Source organism: Carcharodon carcharias, chromosome 8, assembly GCF_017639515.1.
Source record: "Carcharodon carcharias isolate sCarCar2 chromosome 8, sCarCar2.pri, whole genome shotgun sequence".
Lineage (NCBI taxonomy): Eukaryota > Metazoa > Chordata > Chondrichthyes > Lamniformes > Lamnidae > Carcharodon > Carcharodon carcharias.
Window position 1 is genome coordinate 140,686,302 of NC_054474.1, and position 16,579 is coordinate 140,702,880.

Sequence of the window (16,579 nt, forward strand, 5' to 3'; positions counted from 1 at the left end):
TCAGAATAGTGCTAATTTTCCATCAAACTTTTGTGCATTTATTAAAGAGCAAAGACTTAAGAATAACACATTAAAAATAGCATGGATTTCAGTGATCAGACATCCTGGTATTTTTGTTAAAATTGAACAATCCAAAATTCAAAACACTGAGGCATTTAGAGTCAGATCTTTGCATTGGACATATTAGTGAACAAAGTCCAGTAAATCAGTTTTGTAAGTTATAGAGATGATATGAATTATGAATGCTAAAGGTACTTTATCTACCCATTTTAATGCAAGTGTTAACACTTTTAAAATAAATAAATTAAACAACAAACTCAGTTCCTGACCTCATTACAGCCTTGGTCTAAACATGGGACAAAAGAGCTCAACTGAAGAGGTGGTGTGAGAGTGATTGCTGTTGACATCAAGGTATCTTTTGACTGAGTGTGGGATCAAGGAGTCCTGGCAAAACTGGAGTCAATGGCAATCAGGGGGGAAACTCTCCACTGGCTAGAGTCATACCTGGCACCAAGGAAGATGGTTGTGGCTGTTAGATGTCAGTTATCTCAGTTCCAGTACATCACTGCAGGAATATTTCAGGATAGTGTCCTTGGCCCAATCATCTTCAGCTATTTTATTAATAACCTTCCCTCCATCATAAAGTCAGAAATGGGGATGTTTGCTGATGATTGCATAATGTTCAGCACCATTCATGGCTCCTCAGATAATTGAAGCAGTCTGTGTCTATATGCAGCAAGACCTGAACAACATTCAGGCTTGGGTTGATAAGTGGCAAGTAACATTCGTGCCACATAAGTGCCAGGTAATGACCATCTCCAACAAGAGAATCTAACCATCTGTCCTTGACATTCAATGGCATTACCATTGCTGAGCCCCCCACTAGCAACATCCTGGGGGTTACCATTGACCAGAAAGTGGACTGGATCAGCCATATAAATACTGTGGCTACAAGAGCAGGATAGAGGCCGGGACTTCTGCTGTGAGTAACTCGCCTCCTGACTCACCAAAGCCTGTCTACCGTTTACAAGGCACAAGTCAGAAGTGTGATGGAAAACTCCCCACTTGCCAGGATGAGCGAAGTTCCAACAACACTCAAGAAGCTCAACAATGGGATGCCTTTATTAGCTGAGGCATAGAATATAAGAGCAGGGAGGTTATGCTGGAACCGTATAAAACACTGGTTAGGCCACAGCTAAAGTACTTTGTGCAGTTCTGAAATCTGCGTTGTAGGAAGGATGTGATTGCACTAGTGAGAGTGCAGAGGAGATTTACCAGGATGTTGCCTAGGCTGGAGAGTTTTAGTTATGAGGAGAGATTGCATAGACTGGGGTTATTTTCTCTAGAGCTGAGGAGATTGAGGGGGGACATGATTGAGGTGTATAAAATTATGAGGGGCATCGATAGGGTAGACAGGAAGGAACTTTTCCCCTTGGTGGAGGGATCAATAACCAGGGGGCATAAATTTAAGGTAAGGGGCAGGAGGTTTAGAGGGGATATGAAGAAGAATTTTTTCACCCAGAGGGTGGTGGGAACCTGGAACTCACTGCCTGAAAGGGTGGTAGAGGCAGAAACTCTCATAACATTTTAGAAGTATTTGGATGTGCACTTGTGATGCCATGGCATACAAGGCTATGGGCCTAGTGCTGGAAAATGGGATTAGAATAGTTAGGTGCTTGTTGGACTGGTGCTGAGTCGATGGGCCAAAGGGCCTTTTTCTGTGCTGTAGACCTCTATGACTCTGTGACCATCCAGGACAATGCAGCCTGCTTGATTGGCACCCCATCTACCAGTTTCAATATTCACTCTCTCTACCATTCATACAGAGTAGCAGCAGTGTGTATCATCTACAAGATACACTGCAGGAACTCACCAAAGTTCATTCAACAGCACCATCCAAACTCGAGACCTCTACCACCTGGAAGGACAAGAGCACAAGAGCAACAGATGCATAGGAACACCACCACCTGCACGTTCCCCTTCAAGTCACACACCATCCTGACTTAGAACCGTATTGCTGTTCCTTCACTGTTACTGGGTCAGGCTCCTGGAACTCCCTTCCTAACAGCACTGTGGTGTTCCTACAACACATGGACTGCAGCGGTTCAAGAAGGCAGCACAACACCACCTTCTCAAGGGATAGGCAACAAATGCTGGCCTAGCCAGCGATGCTCACATCCCATGAACAAATATTTTTAAAAAGTTAATATCTGTTAGAATAGTGGATAAAATAACATTGTATGGACATTATTCATAACATTCAAATGCTGGGAGCATGCAGATAATTTCTGGGCTACATGGAGATAACATTTTCACTTTTTCTCTCAATTATATCACTGGCCTTCAGTAACTTTATTAAATGATCTGCATCTTTTAGAAGTTGTGGTATCTTGAAAGTTTGTGAGCAAAGCTCATTTCTTGTTATTTGTATAACAATTTTTACATTACTGGAAATACCAAACAGGTCTGGCAGCATCTGTGGAGAAACAATCAATGCTTCAAGACAATGCACTTGCATTCATCTGGTAGCATCAATGTGTAAAATGTCCCAAAACGTTTCACAGGAGGGTTATCAAATTGACATTGAGCCACATAACGCTTTATTAGGACAGAGACCCAACAGCTTGGTTACAGATATAGGGTTTAAAGGATTGTCTAAAAGCAGGAAGGAGGGCTAGAGAGGCAGAAGGGTTTTTGGAGGAAGTTCCAGAATCTAGGGCCTTGGCAGCTGAAGACACAATCACCAATGATTGAGCAATTTAAAAAGGTGATGCACAAGAAGTCAGAATTGAAGGAACAGAGATCTCTTGAAGTGTTTCGGGCAGGAGGATGGTACAGAGTGAAAAACTTCTTTTGAAGTCCAAGTGACATCTGTCTCTTAAAGACCCAATTATACACAGTGAGCACAAAGTACAACTGCACTTTTAGCTCAGGAATTCCCTTGTACATTTTTTTTAAACCTGAAACCAAAAATTCGCCATGTCAATACTAAGTATTTTCCTTTTGTGCTTGAAGGAATGGTGCTGACGGTGGTGATTGTTCTACTTATGACATTGTCTTATGAAATCCTAAAAGTGGAAACAGTGAAACTAGACAAGAAAATATTGGATCTGATGACAGCAACACCAAACACCCAAGATGAAACAGCAGAGACGCTACCTATAAATCCAAATGCACAAAATACCTCACTAAAAAGGTGATTTTTATTCTTTGTCCTATTTCTGATCTATGAATGTTATTTCTACTGGAATTTGAGAAGTAAGCTGGAGCCCAGTGATAATTTCTACCCTGTCATCCTGTTGATGATTCTTGTTCTACTCTCAGTTGAATTGCAGCGACCAAATCTGAGTTGCAAAATCATTCTTTTCATGGCAAATGCATAGAGGAAATTAAACTGATAGAAACGCTAGAAATGGAGGCCCAACAATTCTGACCTTTTTTATAGAAACATAGAAAATTGACAATACAGGAGGCCATTTATACTGTATCATCATTCCCTCACTGTCGCTGAGTCGAAATCCAGGAACTCCCTTTCTAACAGCACTCTGGGTGTGCCTACAATGCATGTACAGTGGCGGTTCAAGGCAGCTCATCACCACCTTCTCAAAGTAGGGATGGGCAATGAATGCTTGTCTAGCCAGCTACATCCAAACCCCTTGAATGAAAAAAAGATAAAATGGCCCTTCACATTCAAGCTGGCTGAAAGAGTTATCTGGACTAATCACACTTTCCAGGTCTTGGTCTGCAGCTCTGGAGGCTGCAGAACTTTCAAGTGTGTTTCCCAGTGGTTTTTAAATATAACGAGGGTTTACATCTCTATCACCCTTCCTGGTAGGAGTTCCAGACTCTCACCAGCCAACCCTCCATTCCCCCCTAATCTGTGTACCAATTATTTTCAATCTATGTCCCCTGATAATTAACCACTTTGCTAATGGAAATAGGTCCTTCCTATCCACTCTATAAAGACCATTCAACTTTATACACCTCCATTAAATATCCCATCAGCCTCTCTGCTCCACAAAAACAATCCTGGCCTATCCTCTTCCCTCATAGCTGATGTTCTCTGGCAAAATTCTTATAAATCTCTTTGTATGGTCTCTAGCGTGATCCATCCGGTAACGCAGGAACCAGAACTGGATGCAGTACTCTCTGATCTGTGGCCTAACAAGTACTTAATACTGTTCTAGTATAACCTCCCTGCTCTTATATTTTTACCTTCGGTAATAAAGAAAAGCATCCTATGTGCTTTCTTAACCACCTTAAATACCTGTCCTACTACGTTCAGGAGTCTGTGGTTATGCCCTTCTTGGTCCCTTTGTTCCTCTACACTTAGCAGTATCCCAAGATTTATTGTGTAGTCCCTTGTCTTGTTTGTCCTCCCCAAATGCATTACCTTCTCTGGGTTGAATTCCATTTGCCACTCTTTTGCACACCTGACCATTACATTGATCTCTTTCTGCAATCTACAGGTCTTTTTTCTCATTATCAACGACATGGCCAATTTTTGTATCATCTGTAAACTTCTTAATCATGCCCCCTCCCCCAACCCCATTTTAAATATACCATGAAAAGCAAGGGACCCAGTACTGAGCCCTGTGGAACCCCATGTTACGATCAGGTGATGAGTGGTCAAATGACTCCCCTCTTTACTCTCTCCTTGTTTGACCACAACAGATTTTTGTGTTTTGAAAGGGATATAGTAATTACTTCACTGTTTATTTACACACTGTGATCAAAAAAGAGCCAACTGGGCAGATTCTCCTGAGTTTAACGAAGAAAAAGATTATACTTAAACTGACCCAAGTAAAATAATAAAATACACACTGACTTTCACTCACACACACTGAAAAGTCATGCACACATAGATTATAGTGGGGAAGGATAAGTTAGTCAAATTCGAGTCCGTAAAAATAAAAGGAATTTACACATTGTAGTTTGGTGACTCGGCTGGCTTCAGACTAATTTTGGCGGTCTTGCAACTTCCTTTGGTGGTCCCGGTGTTTCTGATTTAAAGATGTAGAGAGCTGATTTGGTTGTTTTCCTGGAGACTGTCATGCTGGGCTGAATTCTTTTAAGAAGTCTCTGTTTGCAACAGGAGCATCTCTGGATGGTCACGGTCGGCAAACAGGGTTTGAAGTTTGCAAGGTGCACTAGAGTGAGAGGGAGGAAAGAAGGGCTTCACTCAGTCTTCTCTTGTTAATATCGCAGCTGCTTGACCTCCTACTGCAGAGAAAGCAGAAGTTTAAACACAAAGTGGCCGGGATTTTCCATACCCCACAGCGTCAGTCGTGTAAGGTGGCGTGAGCGGACAATATGGCAAGGTGGCCAAAAATCGGTTTCACGACATCGTGAAACCAGTTAGCGATCGTCTGCTCCACCCGCTGATGGCGTCTGCATTCCCCACCATCAGACATCTGGAACCTCATTGTAATACATCAGCATATCGTTATAAGGCCAGCCCACCGGACTCATCCCCCACCCCCACTGGATCGTCCGTCCACGCTGGCGGGAAAACACGCCATGTTTCACAACAACAAATATAAGGCGTGCACTTGGTGGGCTGTACTTCACTTGGGACTTCAAGGTTTGTTTGCATACCTTGCTTCACTTTTACCAGATCAGCCATATGTGGATTTTCAATGGCTGCAGGGCAAGGTCTTGTTTGGGGAAGGGGGAGAAGTGGCCTCAGGCAAGGGAAGAGGCTGCAGGAGGATGAGAGCTATACTGGGGGAGGAGGGTATCCCAGGGTGTGTGTGATGTTGATCTGCGCAAGTGGCCTCAGGATGGCGAGGGCTGAGGAGGCAGTCTCTAGAGGAGATGAGGCCAGTTGGCATGTGAGGGTATGTGTGAGAGAATGGGCGGTGATGTTCCTTGAGCTGGAAGCGAATGAGATGTCAGTAAATGTGCGATGGACTTGTGTGTGAGTTGAGTGATAAGATAGTTGCCTTATCCTGGCAGCACAGATGAGATTCATCCTCTTTCTGCATCAGATGGCCAACCTCTTCTGTGCAACATTGGCACTAATCACCACTGCCATCACCTACCAAGCTGGGGTGGTAATGTAGCTGACCCTCCTGTCGTCAGAGCGGGGGTAGAAGCCGGCCTCCATGACACCCAAAGGGCACTTGTGGGCTGCAGTCTTCTTGCCTTTTGGAGCCATGTCTTCTTCACTGCAGTCTTGGGCTGGAAGCACTAAGTGCAGCTGTACTTTAAGTGTGGTGCCTGATGTGACGAAGCTGCAAGGTGACAGCCTGGCGGACAAATTGGAGCCCTCCCCAGGACTTTGTCACAAAAATCCAGAGAAAGCTTGTCGATGACTTCTGGGACAAAATTGGGTCACTACTGAGGTTCTGAGTCTCCTGCTTATGGAGTGTGGTCAGGCGCTGGCGTGCCTGCACACCCAGGTGGCGATTTGCTGTCTTCAGGCCCTGCAGCGATACCTTTACGTCGAGCCCCCTCCGAGATGGTGTGCCCTGGCGATGTATTTCTTCCACCAGGTGCACGGCCTGAACAATGATGTGCAGCTCCTGTTTGTAGACCGGAGGAATTCCTTGCAGGCATTGCCTGTCTTTTACCAGGACCTGATCAAAAGTCTGGAACATGGTCGTCTCACAACGCAGCTCTCCGCCATCAGAAGACTATCATCAGAGAGCCGCTGCTCAGGAATCTGCCCCTCTGCCCTTTTCAGTGGCTGGCAGAAAGGAGGGCTGTCGCTGCCAGGGTGAAAAGGATCAGAGACGTGCTGGGTGGCAGAGGAGTGGGCTGGATAATTCCACAGGAGTTGGCACATACCGCATCAGTGGACATTTGGCTCATGGCCAGTGCCATTCAAGACCTTAGGACGCTTGTGCTTGGCTCCGACGTCATCCTGGGTCTCGAGGTGGCACAGGTGTGCAGTGGTCTTCTGTCCAAGCATACCCGTTTGGACATAATTCCACATTGGCCCCAAGCCCTGGACCCTCCCTCAGGAGCTGGTGCCCCACAGCCCGAGTCATCTCATGGAAATGCCCTCTGTGCCCTTTAGCACGGGGTGAAGGGGTTTCCTGTATGGGCTGCTGCTGCACACCCTTCACTTCCTTGCCCTCACCCGCCGCCCGGACACGCTCTGGCGTGTCTTGTTGCCGCCTGGCGGCAGAGGTCCCCAGTGGGGGGGGCCCTCTACGGGGTGTCCTCCCATTTTCCATCAGAGACCTGGGGTGGAGGGTGTTGCAAGTGGCAACCCCATACAACTGTAGGTTGTGTCGGTTCACGGACTCCCAAGATGCCTGCGTCTTTTACGGCCTTGTGGAGTACGTGGACCATGTCTATATAGAGTGTTATGGGCTGCACACCCTTTTCAGTTATTTAAAAAACTTTTTGCTATTGTTTTGTTTGCACTTTAGTTGTACGCTCCTGATCTTGGGCACCCGGTGCGGAGGGGGGCCGGGAGGAAGAAGGACCTCCTCGTGAGCCTGCTCCTGGGCCTGGCCAAGTTGGCCATTAACAGATTCAGGCAGTGGGTGATTGAGGGGGTTGTCCAAACTGACTGTCTGCCCCACTTCCACAGCTATGTTCGCGGCCAGGTGTCCCTAGAGAGGGAGCATGCGGTGTCTGCCAGCACCATCGAGGCCTTCCGTGCCCAGTGGGCAATGCGGGGACTGGACTGTTTTATTGACCCTATTATTCACATTTTGATTTAACGTTGGTAAGTTTCCTTTGAATTTTGTCTTTGTTTTTGCAGTTTTCCTTTAAGGGGCTGCTTTTACTTTATCCCTGATTTTATTAATTTAGTTTAATTGTTTGACTGGAAAGAGTTACATCTTTTTAACCTTCCTAATCCTGCTCCCCAGACAACCACAGCGGAGGTGGAGGCAGCTATACCCTGACTGTGATGACCTTGACGGGCGTCCTCTGGAGGGCTGAGATCTGGAGGGCCATGGCCTGCTTTCAGGGACCCGCTGTGTGGCACTGATACCCTCCTTGATTTGTGGAGTCGGAGCTGCTGGGGCCACAGGAAGTGGGGATTCGGATGGGCTGGACATGCCCGGAGTTATCCGGGCGGCTGGACCCGGAATGTGCACCTGCAGATCCCCCTCCCTCTGGGTGCCCGAGTATCCTGGCTGACCCTGCACCCCTCTCGTGTACACACTGTTGGAGGCCAACAATGGCATCAACCATGGAGTTCAGCCCGTGCAGCAGTGCAGGAGTGATGTCTTGGACCAAGGTCTTCTGGACCAAGGCTACTGCCATCCTACCAACGTTGACTTTGGTGCGTTGGCATGCAACGGGGGGGGGAGGGGGTGGGTTGGAGTCCAGTGTGGGGTTGGGTTGTTACCCTAGTTACCCAGGACTTGGAAGTGGTTTTAATTCTTCTAACTTTTCCTGTTAACTATTCTGCTAAGAGAATTGGAGCCATCTAAAAGTCTCCAGTTTAAATTGGAGTATTGGTTGGTTCCCATTGCAGGGTAATTGCCCATCGAAAGTTTCCCAGGAATGCATAAGTAATGTGATGGGTTTGAGATGATCTGGTGTGAAAACCTGCCATTGTAGCTGGTGGGTAAAATGTTTTACCCACCCGCTACTGCATAGTGCAAATCTGGGATGATTCTGCCCAATGGATGGGCCTGTCACTTGACCATCACCCAGTGATTCAAACATTCATAACATTTAAGAAGTATTTGGATGTGTATTTGCTATGCCATGACATACTTGGTGCTGGAAAATAGGATTAGAATAGTTAGGTACTTGTTTGACTGGCGCAGACGCAATGGGCCTAGGCTGAAGGGCCTTTCTCGGTGCTGTAGACCTCTATGACTATGACTCTATGGTGTATTGCCGCTTGTAATGTAACCAGTTTATGTCTGGGAATCCTCTATGGAATATAAGGCAATTGCCTTGATGTTAGTGGGACAGGATATCTGGCTCACTCATATCCACCCCCTCTCCCCCACCCCGCACACCCCCAATTGAAGTCTCCATGCAAGGACTGGTGGCAGGGGGAGGAGCGCAGGTGCCAGCCATGACCACCTGGGTGGTGCTGGAAGTCTTGGAGGCAGGGCAGTTCTTACGAATGGGCCCCACCTTGCAAGCATGGCACCACATGCCATCTACAGTCCAGAAGAAGCTGTAGGCAGCCCTCTCATATTCCACATTAAAGTCCTCCTCCACGCATTCCTCCCGGAGCAGGCTGACGAAAACCTGGCGCCGGAAGGAGTACCTGTGTCAGAGGGCCACATCCTTGAGGCCAAGCAGGATCGGTGCAACCCCCGACCTAACCTCCCCTAACAATGGAGGTGGGGGGGGAGGAGCCCACTGGGGACAAAGGGCAGGACTTTTGAAAGTATGATCCTCTGGGCAGTGGCCTTCAAGGGGTCCACCGCCAGAAATGTACCACCCACAGTGACCCCCTTTTCAAAGGCCAGGTGCACCTCCCGCTGTGACCTCAAGGAAATTACAGCTTTGCTGTACATTTTGGAGGCAGCATCTACGGCTGAGGGGCTGATGACCCCAGCCATGGCCCTGACACATGCCTCGAAGGTGATGTCGGTGTAGCTTTTCACCCCAACTTGAGTTGTCTCCCCACCCCCCCCCTTAGATGTTTAGAGAAGGAGAGAGAGAGTGGAGGGCACAGGAGGAGGTCAAGAAGGCACAGGGTGAATAAGTGCCAGAGGTGGGAGGGGGTGGGTGTGAGGGGACTGGTTGCTCTTCCGATAGAGGAGGGTGATGTATTCACCTGGCAGCCGGGACTGCCTGGCACACAGAAGCTGGTACAGCTCCTCCATCTCCTCCTCAGCCAGCTCCTTCCCCGTTGCAGCACCAGGTTGTAAACGGTGCAGCAAGCGATGACGATGCGTGACACCCTCTGTGGACTATGTTGCAGGGTTCAACCAGACCAGTCCAGGCACCGGAACCTCATCTTCAGCTTCCAGATGGTCTGCTCCACCAAGTTGTGAGTTGCGGCATGAGCCTGATTATACCTTCTCGTTGCTGCAGTCTGAGGCCGCCACACGGGGTGTCTGCAGGTAGCCCTTGTCCCTGAGGAGCCATCCCTGCAGCCTCTGTGGATCCTGGAAGACGTCAGGGATCTGTGACCAACTGAGAACGTAGGAGTCATGGACAGTCCCTGAAAACTGCGCACACACCTGCAGGGTGCATTTTTGGTGGTTGTACATTCAACAAATGGAAGCCCTTGCGGTTGACATAGTTGACCGCATGTTGCGACAAAGATCTGAGCGTCATGTGAGTGTAGTCGATGGCAGTCTGCACTTGTGGGAAACCAGAGATGTGGACAAATCCAATCGCTCTTTCATCCTGGATCTCCAGCTCCCGGTGAAAAGCACAAAGTTGTGTGCCCTTGCGAAGATGGCACCCATGACCTCATGGATGCATTTGTGGGTGGCGACTTGTGATATCCCACAGAGGTCACCTGTGGAGGCTTGAAAGGAGCAACTGACTTAGAAATTGAGCACTGTGGTCACTTTCACAGCCACTGGCAGTAGATGCCCTCCATGTCTCCTTGGTGTCAAATCCTGCAGTGGCTGGCAAATGTGACCAACCAGTTCCCTAGACATGCGTAGTCTTCGGTGACACTGGTTCTCAATTATCTGCAGGAATGAAAGTGGCGTCTATAGTCCCTGGGTCTACCTGGGTGCTGACCAATGACGGCTCGCAGTGGCCTTTCGATTGGCATGTGCAGGAGCCACATCCGCCCCTTCTTCCAGAGGGTGCTGCTCCTCCCTCTGCACAGCCAGTTGCCTCCGTCGCTCTCTTCTCTGTTGCCTCCACTCTCTGTAAGCCATGAGGCATACAGCTAGTTCACCAGTCTCCATGATACTTCTGCAGGATGAAAGAGAGAGTCACCTTGGTTAGCATGTGTGTACAAAGAACCCCTCTTGGTTAAGTCTGAAGGCTTCTTCGTGCATGCTGGAGACTGTTGGCCACCACTTAGATGGCCAGAGATTAGTGCTCTGCATGGCTGCCTGAGACCTCACCTTCATCTGCCTCACTCCACCCGACTGATTATTGGTAACTTTGCCCATTGGACTGCATGCTGTGCTCTCAGCTCAGGTGCAGGCATTCTCCTAACTTGCAATGCAAGGCTGCACTGTTAGCTTGAACCATGGGGGACCCTGTTCCAAATCGTGATGATGACATTGCAAGGGACTGTGAGTGCCTCCACCAGTGACTGCTCCATGGACAGCTTTAGCAAGGAGAGTGTACAACGTTCCCAGTCATCCAACTGTTCTGCAGTCCATTAAAATGCTCATTAATTTGCAGTCTGTGCCCGAGAGGTAAAAAGCTCTGGAGCACTTGGTAGCACTTGGATGCTTCTGTGTTGCTTGAGTGGGCAGATAAGCTCCCTGTCCAAAGTCAACTTAACTGCATGGCAGCCCTTGCCCTTGCCCCCCACCCACCAACACACCTCAGCCTTGAAGTCTATCAGGCGACCCTCATGAGTGCTGCACAATGTTATTGTGCACTCACCTCCGAGTTCCCCTTAAAGTACAGCCCACTGAGCGCTGCCTTATGTCTGCTATTGTGAAACACACCGGCATCATCCAGACAAACCAGCGGTGCTGGGGGACCGAGTCCGGTGGGCTAGCCTTATAATGATTTGCTGATTAAATTGTAATGAGGTTCCCGATGTTCAATGGTAGGAAACGTGGCCCACCATCGATGGGCTGAGTGGACAATAGCAAACTGCTTTCACAACGTTGTGGAACCAATTTTTGGCCTTCTCGCCATATTACCCACTAACGCCACCAAACACGCCTGAGACCAGAGGGCATGGACGATTCTGTCCCCATTGAGTGAAAAGTTGGGCAGAGCGTACAACAGGTGAACACTGGTTTAACAACATACATTGAGAATTACTGCAAGTGGCCAGGATGGAGATTAAATATGGACTGCAACTCTGCAGCGATATGATCAACTCTTTCTTACAAGAACTTGTATTTATGTTGCGCCTTTAACTTTGTTAAATGTCCTAAGGTGCTTCACAGGAGTGTTATCAATTAAAAATTGACACAAGTCCTTCTGGGACTATATTAAGACAGCTTCTCAAGAGCTTGGTCCAAGAAGTAGATTTTCCAGAATGCCTTGAAGGCTCTAGAACTGAAAGCACTCCTCACCAACCTTCCATTTTCCATTCTCTAAAGTTCCACGTGTCCTAACTTGCAATGAGCTTCATTCACTCTATGTTTACTCACTATATTGGTCCTGGTTAAGCAATGCAACAAGTTTAAAATTCTATTCCTCATTTATAAATTCCTACTTGGCCTCACTCATTCCTATCTTTGTAACACTCTCCAACTCCAAACCCCTCCCAGATATCTGCACTTCTCCAATTCTGACCTCTTGAGCACTCCCCAGTTTTAATCACTTCACCATTGGCTGCCATGCATTCGCTTGTCAAGGCCCAAAGTTCTAGAATTCCCTAAAACATCCCTGTGAAGCACCTTGGGAGGCTTTGATGCATTAAAGGTGCTATATAAATATAAGTTGTTATTGTTGAGAGCAGTAGTGGGGTGACGAGCCTTAGGGCAGGAAAGTAAGACTTGCATTTATATTGCAGATTTGATGACCTCAGAATGCCCCAAAACTCTTTGCAGCCAGTTTAGCACTTTTGAACTGTGGGCACTGTTGAGGCAACCAATTTGTGCACAGCAAGCCCTCACAAACAGAATTGTGGTATTGATCAGATAATATCTGTTTTAGTGATGCTGATTGAGGGATAAATATTAGTCAGTACACTGAGGATAACTCCCCATGATTACACGGCAGAACGTCATAGCTTAACAGTCCAAGCAGCTGAAAGCACGATCATTAATGACGGAGCGATTAAATCAGGAGTTCTCAAGAGGCCAGTGTTAGAGGTGCACAGAGATCTCAGAGGGTTGTTGGACTGGAAGAGATTACAGAGAGAGGGATGGGGTAAATATTTCAAATCAAGGAAGAGAATTTTAAAATAGAGGCATTGCTAGACCAGGAGCCGCTGAACATCAGCGAGAATGGTGGCGATGGGTGACTGGGACATGGTGAGAGTTAGAATACAGCAGGAGACCTTATGATGAGGTCAAATTCATGGAGATGTGGAAGGCCGGCCAGGAGAGAACATGAACTTATTCTTATTAATGTAATAATGTCACTCGCAACTCAGGTAACCTATTAAAAAAATGACAAGGGAAATAACCTCTCACCCAATCACCAACATCCATTATCATATAAGCCCCACAATCTGACAAAACTTATGTTCTGTCTTTTTTCAACAATGTGAGCGTCCTGTACTGCAGCTTTCCCATTGTGTTTCACATTTAAAAAGGGGAGAAGCTGTGGTTGGACTCACATGGTGGGAGTGTGTCATTGTTCCTGCTCTGAAACTACTATACTGTCATTATGAAACTGCATTTCAAAGGGGTTGATTTCAGAAAATTTCGCACAAATCTGCCACTTTGTCAGGCAACAAGAATAACTTGTATTGATATAGTCACATGTTTAAAGTTAACACAATTATAAAAGCAATTAAACTTCATCCAGGATAAAGGGAACAATTTATCTTCTGGTACGTTGGAAGCAAAAACCACAACATGTGAATCCACCAGTTTAAACTGAGCATGTGGGGTTCAGAACAGATGAGAAATATTCTAAGTAATTAAATAGAGACAGGACTGAATTATGAAATTAAGCAAATAGAATCAACACTGGAGGTAAGTCTTTCAAAATCCTGCGTCTGACTAAAAATTACATCAAGCAATGCAAGGAAGCCAAAAATAGCTGTAGTGTAAATGAATAACAAGTTTGAACATTTCACAGTCTCGTTGGTTAAATGATACAGTTTCATCAGCGTGTATAAGATCCTTAACTATGTGGGTTTCTGGATATTCATTTAGGTTAAGAGTTTGATGCAGTTGTTTTTTTACCTCTTAGCACCATTTTCTTTTGCTGTCTTCCTCAAAGCATTGAATCCTTGCTACGTTCTGTAGGTGCCAGGCATCCTTTGGTATCTCAGTTAAGGAGCTACTCTTTATGCATCGTAAGGTGGGAGAGTACCAAGAGTGCCAGAGAAATGAGCTTTGGTATGCTGAGTTGTCTGTTTGGTTCCTGACTTTTTTACATGCTTCATTAGTATTCCTATATTTGAGTCTAAATGATGAGCGTGCGTTGGTTATTTGATGAGAGGTACATTATAACTGAACCTAATTGTGGATTCACTTATTGTCCACATGGGTGCATGACCAGCAGTTATCACTGGATAGAAATCAAAGGAAAGAACTCAGATAGGAAAGTAAGAAATATGCCAGGGTCCCCACCCCTGAACATGATGTAGTGACTCTCACTGCAAAAATGTGTATTGTCAGCATTTGGCAGACAAGACTAGTCCCTGTCACGATGCCCCCCACAATCAAACAGCAAGATAGCACTTAAAACTGAGCTACACAAACAAATACTCTCCCCTCTTAAGTTATAGAAAGTGAAAAAACTGTAGCATTATCATGATCTTTAGAAGGTTTTTAGCCGAAGGAAGTCTTGCAACTCCCTACCATTTATGATTGTGTTTAGCTAGATAAGCCTGATTGACATAATCATACCATGATGTCACATATTGTATCTGCTGCTGAAAGATTTTTAAAATCTTAACTTTAATTGGTGACTTGCATTTGCTGTAGTCAGACTTAATTTGATGGGAATTGATTTCTAGTGGTTTCCTTTCACATCTTACTGTTGCAGGTAATTCTCCCCAGCACATGGCTGTATCATTTTACCCACATAAAAGCCTCCAGTAAAATCAATTGCCTGTTTCAAAATGCAGAAACCCTTTATCAGCAGTGAATGAAAATTTAGTTTGTTTTTGATGTTAAAATTTGAAAGTGAAGGATATATTGTCCAGACATGCACCCAAGCCAGAGACAAAGATTGGCCTGAACCCCTGCCACCTCTATGTATCTGTACAGTTCGGAAGCAACAAAATTCAAGTCAGCTGTCACACATAGGCTGGAAAATTGGTGCCAAACAGGATTCAAATGGATTACAGCCTGAGAGGTAGAAAGAGCTTACTATAGGTATGCCTTTTTAAAAAAGACAAATTCACTGCTGTGTTATTAAATAATTGCAGGTGGATTTGGATCTATGTGCTCCGGTCTCTTTTGCACATTATCCAGGTTATCCTCAGCTACTTATTGATGCTTTGCGTCATGTCCTACAACGTATGGGTCTTCCTAAGTATAATTGCAGGGGCTGGAATTGGGTATTTCCTGGCATACCCATTGATTAATCGATGTTAACTGGCAATGATGCCCTCCTGGAACTCTTCATTCAGAACAGGAACAATTACAGTGCAGAGATGATCTGCGAGAAACTGCTGGACTGGGTCATCATCTATCCTAGCCTCAGAAGAATGATGTCTTCTACACACTGCATAATTTTGCACACAGAAGTATGTTGAAACAAGCCATATACAAGCCATATACTGGTTTTCCCTGTGACTATTGCTCTGCATGATTTCAACTTTGTGTGTGTGTGGAAACATGACTTTCTACCTAATGCAGATTTGGTGACTGACTGTAAATAATAGGTGCTAAGTATATGTTGCACAGAGCACAAATGAATTGTTTATTAAACCAACAGGAATCAAAAAACATTGATTTTATAGCTTATACAAGTTTAATATGCTGTTAATTTTAAATTTGATCAAACATGATGAAAAACTGTTAACATCTGGACAGAGTGGTTGACACTTGTAATACAAGATCATAATTGATCAAGGTTGCCTGGAAACTGATATGATACTAGACTTCTTGACTGAAGATTGTTACCTTTCAAATACATAAAATGTAGACAGAAATATTGGAGTTTCAGTACTGTTCCATACATCTCTTTATGGGTGTGTTATATTATTAAACCTCATTTCTGCAGCTTGTGGAGCTGCTGATTATTTGTTTCCCTATGCACAGACATAGGAAAAATAAGCCCCCCACTGCAATGCCCTCCCCACCTTCCCCCCACCCTCGCTCTTCAATCACCAACAACACAGATCATCTCTGTTACACATGTGGACATAAACTGGCTTTTGAACAGTCAAATGCTACCGTTTAAAGAGGCACAGTTCTTAGTGAAACTGTCCCCGCATGTTATTATGCATCAAGTATAAAATGTTATAAAAATACTCAAATTAACTTAGCCTAGTGACACATCCCAATAATCTGAGCAGGATCTTCTGCTTGGCAAGCGGGGGCGGGGCCCACTCGCCGAAGCATAAAATGACACAGAATGACGTCGGGTGGAACTCCCAATGACACCCCGCTTCATTTCCATTTTCAGGTTGGCGGGGGCGCAGCCTAGCCAGCTGTGTGCCCGCTGGCCTGTCAATGGCCTATTGAGGCCATTGAAAAAGTAATTATCATTAATGGACCTGCCCATCCAATCTTAAGGTTGGCGGGCAGACCGGGAGCCCTGGCAGGCTTCAGAAAAAGCAAGAAACCTCATCCACAGGCGTGATGAGGTTTCGTGAGCGTATTTAAATTTTTAATAAAGGTTTCAATAAACCCAACTCATGTGACAGTGTCACATGAGGGAACATGTCAGGGAATTTTTTCTATCATTT

General features: G+C 45.9%; 1 protein-coding gene across 6 annotated transcripts in view; it reads left to right on the top strand.

Moving 5' to 3' along the window:
• slc31a2 (solute carrier family 31 member 2) overlaps positions 1-16,579 on the top strand; it is a 95,362-nt gene that overhangs the window by 23,477 nt on the left and 55,306 nt on the right. For 3 of the 6 annotated variants that reach the window (XM_041193143.1, XM_041193140.1, XM_041193138.1), the window contains exon 3: positions 3,016-3,196. In XM_041193143.1, coding sequence (XP_041049077.1) covers positions 3,016-3,196 — 181 coding nt within the window. Of the gene's footprint in view, positions 1-3,015; positions 3,197-14,706; positions 14,742-15,091; positions 16,251-16,579 lie in introns of those variants that run through there. The other 3 variants (XM_041193139.1, XM_041193142.1, XM_041193144.1) reach the window with 3 other exon arrangements.